At 38.3% G+C, this 8,881-nt stretch overlaps 1 protein-coding gene across 6 annotated transcripts in view; it reads right to left on the bottom strand.

Moving 5' to 3' along the window:
- Nucleotides 1-2,574: 2,574 nt before the first annotated feature.
- The window catches only part of KLHL13 (kelch like family member 13), an 87,461-nt gene continuing 81,154 nt past the window's right edge, over nucleotides 2,575-8,881 (bottom strand). For all 6 annotated transcript variants that reach the window (XM_082323143.1, XM_082323147.1, XM_082323145.1 and 3 more), the window contains 2 exons: nucleotides 6,166-6,279; nucleotides 2,575-4,132 (listed from right to left, as the gene is read on the bottom strand). In XM_082323143.1, coding sequence (XP_082179269.1) covers nucleotides 3,645-4,132; nucleotides 6,166-6,279 — 602 coding nt within the window. In that variant the 3' untranslated portion in view covers nucleotides 2,575-3,644. The remainder of the gene's footprint in view (nucleotides 4,133-6,165; nucleotides 6,280-8,881) is intronic.

The following is an 8,881-nucleotide window of genomic DNA, read 5'->3' as shown; positions in this document are numbered from 1 at the left end:
CTAATCCAAGATTTGCATTATTCCGCTAAAGAATCAGACTATTGGTTTGAGCTTCTGACTGTTAGTAAAAAGCTTCTCCTTGAAGATTCCCCCCCTCAGGAACGGAACGGGTGATTTAAAAATAGCATCGGTGTGAGAAACAGTTCATTTTTGTCCTGAGAACAGGTTAAGACTCTCAGTGATTCTTCAGCACAGGGGAACTCCAGAGCCGCAGGCCGGGCCATCAGCTGCCTTCTGCTGCTCCAGTTCTCACCCCTTCAGGACAATTCCATTACCCCAAGGATGCCAAGACTGCAAATGCCCCAGGATAGGTTGGGTCCTGCCATGAACTGCTTTCCCTGGGCCAGACTCTTCAACTTCATACAACTTTCTAAGGGAAGGGGAACCACGGAAAACTGGACATCTGCAGATGATCAGCTCTTTGATGTGAACAGGGCAAAGAAACTTCAAATAATCTCAGCTTTCCCAGGTTTTCTTCCCCATCGTTCTTGTCCTATTTCAAAACACAGCGCAAGGGAAATGTCATCCCAGATGTCTCGAGTCATTCAGAGTGCTGTGTTTCTTTGCAGGGATATCAGCCGAGCCTTTTGACAAGTTGTATATGGAAGTGAGCACTTTTAGCATTTGCTGCTAATTGGGCACCAAAAAAAGCAAAGTCCAAAGGAATTCTGAGATTGCAGTGTGGGTCTGCCATCATCAGGAGAGGGCAGACAGCTCCAGCAGCTCTCCCTGCTAGCACACTAATGTAGTCTTATTCGCATCCAGGTCAATTATCTACTAATGGCTTTTTATCCAGACGCTTTTCTAATTTAGGTACTATAACTGCAAAAATGAAAGCATTCATGATTTATGAAAAAAGAGGTGGCTGCTTATCATCTGGACACTGCTGGCTCTAAATACTATGACAGGCTAACTCTTCATAAAAGCAGCCTTACTGAAAATGGAGATTGAATATCTGCTCTATCTATATGTACACCTACAGCTGTGGATTCAGAGATGGAAAGGGTTCATTAGGCTACGGTTAAGATAGATGTAATGAGCATCAAGCCATTTTACACTGCAGTAGAGAAGAAAATGGTTTGCAGTTTTTGGCAAATCTTTGATGTTTCCTTTTCCATCCTGGTGAGTAGACGTTAACTAATGCCATTATGAACATTTTAATCCAGAGGGAGACATAAGAAAAAACCTCAAAGATTAATTTGATTGAAGCACTACATTTAACCCACTATGCTATGTCCAACACTGATGACAAAATGACATTCAAAAAGAATTCTTCCACTTTAAGTAGAATAGATAGAGTCAATAAAAAAAAAAATATCTGTATGTTGTGGCCATATACCAGCTCCTGGGCTATTCTCAAGGCTCAGACACAAAACGCTGACATCCTGACTTCTAACCATCTCATAATGGTTAGAACCCACCCTAAGCTTTTTCCGAATGGAGAATAGCAGTGAAGATACCCACTTTTACACAGTGCATCTCCTCATCCCCAGCATACAGACAGCAGGCTGTATTTACATTATCCAAAAGGAGCTGGAACTACTTCAACTACTTTTTAGATTAATTAATAAATAATTAAAATAGAAATGGAATATGGATTTCAGGGGATTTAAACTCAAGCAGGCTCTAAAATCTGGTCTCTGAGCTGGAAAAAAAAATAGTAGCATGTGACACAAATGACTGATACGTACTTAAACGACAGAGCAACATTTTCCTATCTGGTGCTTTGCACAGCATTAGAAGAGTATTCTTAAGGTGATGAGTCAATTCGTCTTGACTGGCTACTTTCCTAGAGCATTCGCTGGTGCCACTATGAACATCTGTAACAACCTTGCACAGCTATGCAGAATTAAGATTATTATTTTTTTAAAGAGGAATTGCTTTTGATTTTAACCAAAACAATTATAAAACCTAAAGCTTACACATACATTTTGGTAGTGATCATTACTAGTAAACTGCATAAAGAATAAATATCAGTACTTCCAAAATTGACACCATAGTAATACTGCTGCTTGATGCATCAAGCAGGGACAAAATACAAATAACATAGTCCCAACAAAAGTCTATTAAGCTTTATGTGACTATTGGTAATAGGTAGCACAAGAAAATAAGCTGATTTAAACAGTTTTCCCCAAATGATGCCTCTCTGACTGTGTTCATTACCAAAACCGCTTGTAACATAGGATGGGAAGTTCAGAACAAGCGCGATGGTGTTAGCCTTCTATAAGCACTCAGAGCCGCAACTTGTCAGCAGTGCATTGTATTTTGGAGCAGATCAAGATTTCTGTAAATTTGCACGGCTGCACACATAAGCAGTAGTTCTCCAAGGACAAAAAAAAAAAAAAAAAAAAACAAAAAACCAACACTTTTGTCAGGCCTTAACAATAAAATGAACACATCAGGCCAATACAGTTTCTTAAAAGTAGGTAAAAAAATACCCATTCGTGATCACTTCTGCATTGGTTTCCTAGCAAATTAATCTATCCACACAGATATACGTAATGCTTATCCTGGAGACAGTGAGGCAGAGGAAGAAAACCAAATACATTAATGAGGTAGCTTAGACTGAATAGCTGCAGTTAAAAGTTTTATTGAACAAACGAAGGTAAAATGTGGTAGTCCAAGTTCACTGAGCAAAAGCAGCTCTCTCGCTGAAGCTGCACTTTGTGCTAAATAACCTTATTAACTGAGACTATACAGAGGACACGTTATGCAAGTTATCTCAACAGCAAAGGAGAAAAGTTAGATTAAATTTGATGTGATGGAACAATTTGGTCAAATTCAGTGGCTTAAGTTAATGTTTCTAGCCCTTATCTACCTATATTCAGTACAGGCATACAACAGAATATACAACTGCACTGAATTCCCATTTGTTAATAGTGTGTGCTCCCATGCAAGCGGAAGCCAATTCCTGAAAAAAACCAAATTAAAAAACCCAAACATTTTAAATCTTTTGTTTGAAGCATCACTCAACCGACTCAGGAAAAACACTCGATATATGTTATAAAAAAACTCCCGGCCTTTACAAGGTCTGCTTCCTGTATAATGGTAGTGTAGTATTTTAAAATTACTTTATTTCTCCCCTCTGCCTAAGAAACTTCATATGCTCTGAAAGCACCCACAAAGTCAGGTGGGCAAACCGATATGTCAAAAATACTCTGTGAAAAGAGGGAGGTAGCTCAGGCCCCTTGGCAACCTTCTGTCATAGTTCACATTGATGTGGTCTACCTCCCCTTGTCAGTCAAAAATGAAAGGAAAAAGGATTTCAACTATGAAATTTAGTGAAAGAATGTGTTCAATACAAAGTCTTCAAATTTGACTCATTGGGCTTCCAAATGTAAGCTATAAGGTACCTCACACCCAATACACAACATTAATAACGTACCTAGTTCATCCATTTTACAGACAATATCTTCTCATTTGTTAAACATTTGGCTCGGGTGAGTACATCTTTTTTTGTTAACCACTTGACAAACATTCTAGGTCAAACAAACAGCACAAATAATGTCAAAGTCTTTTTTTTTTTTCCAGTAATTGTACGAAATGCTGTAGGCTAAGCCTAACAGAAACTACTGAAGAAAAATAATAGACTCCATGATGCAGTGCAAAGGTGTTACTACAACATCATAAGTCAAGGGATGTTTCTAAGGTGCTGAAAGAGGAGATTCTCTAGACGGTGACCCTGTATTGTCCTCCGGTGGGAAAACAGTAAGAGTGCAAGCTCGAATGCCACCAAGTGATTCTGGAAGGTCAAATACTTTATGCCACTCATCTTTTTCTGGATCATATTTCTGAACTATTTCCACCATACACCGATTATTCCAAGAATATCCTCCAACAACATAGATTTTATTTTCAAAGACAGCAACCCCAACATCACTTTGCCCACGTAACATGGCAGCGATTGGAGTCCACTGGTCTAGAGTTGGTGAGTAATATTCACAGCTTAGAACATCATCATAATCACTCGTTCCTCTGAAGTGATTTCCACCAATAACATAGAGCTTGTCTCCTACAGTACACATGCAATGCAGACCTCTCACTGTCGTCATCGGAGCTTTCTGAGTCCATTTGTCTGTGTCAGGGTCAAAACACATAAGTTCCTTTTGGAAAGTATCATGGGTAATTCCCCCTAGAGAAATACAAACACATGTTAGAGCAATGCTCACCCTAATAAGCAATAAATAGCAGAAAAATACATTGTCGTGAATGAATTCACCCTTCCCTAAAACTTTTTCACATTAGCTTAGCTTACTATCACATACGTGCTCCATTTCAAATGACATTTTAAACGTACCTTGTTCCTTTAAATCCAAATACGGAAAGAAGCCTGTCTCATACAGTACTTCATTACATAAGATGATACCAGCAGATTAAAAGAACAAAAAATTGTTACCAATGCTTCGTTTTGGCAAAATTATTTCTTTGCTTACATTTGTTTAGTTTGCTAGTTTTGCTTCTCACCATCAAGAAAACAGGGATCCATTTCCCCTTCAAATTTTGATACTATGCTACTGTGTTTTAAGTGGTCCTATCACATAACAGCTTTCTTCAGAAAACTTTTTTCATCAACTTGAACTGAAGAGAGAGAGGACGCAGATTTCAAATATTTTTCTGTTAATAGATGCCTATGGTTCTCTCTATATTTACCTTCTCCATGGTTCCCTGCAAAAGCAGTTGGAGAGGCTTCAGGGGAAATCACAGGACAATTTCCCCCCAGTGGATGATATGTCCCACCTTTCCGCAAGGTCACCAGGCAGGTCAGAAAGCAGTCATACCAATTTCAGACACTGTAGGCTTATTAGCTATGGTTTAAGACCATAATGCAACTATATTTGAGGTGCTAAAAAATATGCAGAGAACACACTGCTACTGAACAACCTCCTGCTGGGCTAACCATTCAACATTGAATTATCACACTTGGATTATTAGCAGACAGAGATGGCACGGTGTCTACAGGAGTTATGCAAGGAAGTACGTAATTCTTCAGTTGGACAGTAAGAATTAAATACAGAAAAAAATAGGAGGACTCTCCGGCCCTGACATTTAATGAAAGCCATAGTAGTGGCAGGGCTTGGAAGCCTGTCAGGGAGAAGAGGCTTTAATGACAAAGGAACCATTCTTCACATTTTCGACCCCAAAAGTGTCTAGACTCACAGGGATATCTGAGAGGATAGGAGGAAAAGAAAAATCTGTGGGAAATACACAGCATCTACATGAAAAACACACAGCAGGGGGCATATACACATGCCACCTGCAGTAAAACAAGCAAAATGGGCAAAAAAAGTACAAGTAGCAGCAAAATGATTAGAAGCTAGCTTAATGGACTTGTTCATAGAAAAATAAGCAGCTGTACCTTATGGTAAATTTTAAAACAAATCTCTCGTAGTCTACTGGCACAAGGCCCCCTGATTCAAAATCCCCAAGGATCAATCTGCTCCAGTGCATCTCCCCACCAGTTCTTTACAGCTAAGCAACCTTGTCCCACCTCCTGCCCTGAATTTCAGCTTAGTTCTTAGAGGACATCCCTTAAAATCGCAGTAGGAGAACATCCATAGGTCTGCGATCTCTGTAGAGATCACTGACAGATTGAATCTTCCTTAAAAATTGAGCAGATACCAGCTTTTCAGAAAACCTATTGCTCCCAGTTTGGAAAAAAATGGAACGAAACTATAACCTCAGTGACATATAGGACTGAGCATATAAGAAATGAAAGACCAGTGAAAATACAGACATCATTCGTATATTGTGATTAACATGAAAACTTATCCCATTCCATTAGCTCAATGAAGGCAGATGTTCTTTACAGTATTAAAATTTCCAATGCCAAAATGTATCAGAGGATTTGTTTAATGGTTATTGCTATATAAATGCATATAAGTGGTGTCACCACAGAAAAATGTATTCTGACAGTTAAAGTGAATAACTACTTTGGAATTCAGAGCTGTCATTTACTATGTAAACGCGTAATATTATCTAAAATAATTTTCTCAGACTCTGCAGTATATCTGCTATTTGACTGGCTTCATATGACATTGCATCACTGCTTATACCACAGCAAACCTACTGCAACCAGAGACTAATTTTTATTGTCTCCCACTGAAATACAAGAAGTTAGATAAGTAATTGTTTCATACAGATGATATGATCGTAGGAATTATTTACCTGAAATATACATTAATCCCCCATACACAGTTCCAGCGTGACCATAGTGGGGTTCATTCATTTTTGCGACATAGCTCCATTCATTCATTCTGGGATTGTAACATTCCACAGTGGCTGTTTAAAACAAATGAGAATATAAAAATGTTGAAGCTAGCATGGCAGTTTGGTTTTGAGTACTGTTGCAGTGGCAGTAATATATTCATAAACAGAGGAAGCATCAATGAGAAACACTGTTCAGCTGAGAAAGCGTCAGGGGAATTATTGAGCATTATGTCGAGAGACAATACAGAAAAACCTCAAGCTTCGTGCCAGAGGAACAAAAAGGAAGAAAAAGCCCTCTTGCATCCTTGCCTTCCACTTGTCTCATTCCCATTCCTGCTTGACACAACACCTGCCCCGGCTCATGAACCCTGCCAGAGGTACAGCTCTGGGACATCAGAGAACATGGCAACGAAGCTGGGGGAATTCAGCTTTTCCACCCTTTCCTCTTGTACAACTCCCTTCAGTGTCTGCTGTAGAGAGATAGGGAATAAACTTAAAACCTATCTCAAAGAGGATCAATATATCTGGCAACCAGAACAGACCCATGTCTTCAGCAACATCCCACCCATGCGGAAAATGGGGCTAGATTTCCTTCTGGGAAATGCAAAATAGCATTGAAATGGTCCTATGCCCTCAAAAGGGGGCAGCAACTGTTGACCGATTTTCTGTTGTCTTACAATGTTTTATTAAGTACTTGCACAGCAATATACAGCACAACATATGCAAGTCACTAATTCAAACAGTTTACAAAAGACAAGCTTTAAAAAACACAAGACAAAACATCATTGAATCTCAAATGGAGAGAAGCAGCGCCTGTGTCGATACACAGCTCCATTTGTGCAGTTTTCTTTGTGAATTGGAATGTTAAAATGATCAAAGGATTTATCAAATCAGAAATCACAGAGGTTAGTACTAAGTTAAAAAGAAACCCAGAGCCCAGATGTCCTTGAAGAAAACATTTCTGAGAAGGAATCCTCTCTTCAAAGTGGGTTGGAAGAGATGTAGGGTTGCAGGAAAAGGGCTATGCAATAAGCACAGAGAATAGAAACAGAAAACAGATTTAATAATGGATCTAAGCAAGCTGTAGAGATTGGCAGCTTGAATACTACAATATGACCAGAGGGGCAAGACATCCTGAAAAAACCCTGTAATATAGTGACCTTACGATGCACAAAGCAATTATCAACAATTGTATTATCTTAAAGACAAATTAAATCTCATCTTAAATAATTAAAATTAAGAATCAATTTCTAGTGCTTGTTATGCAATGCTTAATCTCTGAAGAGAGATGTTTACGAACTATGTGTACAAAATTGAATCTGTCTTTGAAAGTGGCATTTTACTTGCTCTAGAACAGGCTTTTCATTCAATCAGGGGTAAAAAATCTGAGCCAGCTTTATGGTGACTTACAGTCCAAGATTACACATCAACTGAAAGAGACAAAAAAAAATTTAGAAGCTAAGAAACTTTCTGTTTTAAAGGCAGAAACTAGTTAGTGTTAGTATAAGCCTGCAGAATTAGCAGTACTGGCCAGGCCAGTAAAGTCCATCAGTCAGTAACACTCATACAGTGACTATAAGGTACCTCACCCTAACTCCAATCTGTCTCAAAAAAAAAAAAAAAAAAAAAAAAAAAAAAAAAAAAAAAAAAAATCCTTTGGAGCATTTTGGAAGAGTAAGGTCTCAGACTACCACCAAAAAATCCCTAGTCATGGAAAAATTTAGCAGGGACCAGACTACAGCGACCTTCTGAATTATATTTTAGCTGCTGTAAAATGCACAGCCTCCTTATTGCTGCAAAACAGGATGCTATTGTGTAATTCCGTGCAATTAGTATCTCAAGTAGACACACTCAAAATAGAAGCTTCCAGTTCCAGTGTCAGGAATACTGTTTGACAACCAGTCCAGCATCCTCTAAGGTTAAAAATAAAAAAATACAAAATTTAAAAAAAAAAAAATCCATATTGCACATAAGAATTGCTAAACCGTTACAGCACACTGGATTTTCTTCAGCTTTTCCCCACCCAGGAGCTGAAATTTAAATTTAAGAAATACAGAAAAGTGCTGGTCCAGAACATTAAGTTCATGACCAAGTCAAACACACTAAATTCCTGTTTCTTTCAAAGCAAATTATATACATTGATTCACAGGCATGAAATGATTAATTTCATATTCATGAAACTGTTTAAAAATAGTAATGAAAGCCTGAAATGCTTCTGGTTTTGTAAGAGTGCCTTGCACATGGACTCCCAGTTATGCCAGCCATCTCAGGGCTTTGGAAGATGGACAAAAAATAAAAAACTGATGCAAAGTAACTGAAGTCAAGTGTGCCTATACACTACTGTTGACATGCCAAATTTGTGATTTAAAAAACCTGCCCAATATGGGCAGGTTCTCAAGTTTATTCTAAGAGATGAGTCCTTCACTAAATACTTTTCTTACAATGTAGCCGCCTTGTTTCTGCATTTCCTACCTCAGCCCCTTGAGATGAGCCTCGAGCTGCCTCTCACATTACACACATGTATAGGTAGTTAAAAGTCTGCATAAGGAAAGGTACAAAGCAGCATTCAAGAATTCTTCTACAATGAAAATTTTTAAAGTCAGGCTTGATTATTTTTTTATTTTTCTAATAAAGTAAAAAATCTCTTGAAAAATTTTGGTATTTTTCCCATTTG

Source organism: Platalea leucorodia (genome assembly GCF_965183815.1).
Source record: "Platalea leucorodia genome assembly, chromosome: 10".
NCBI classification, from domain to species: Eukaryota; Metazoa; Chordata; class Aves; order Pelecaniformes; family Threskiornithidae; genus Platalea; species Platalea leucorodia.
The sequence above is the reverse complement of the archived record's forward strand: the minus strand, read 5'-3'. Positions and strand labels throughout refer to the sequence as shown.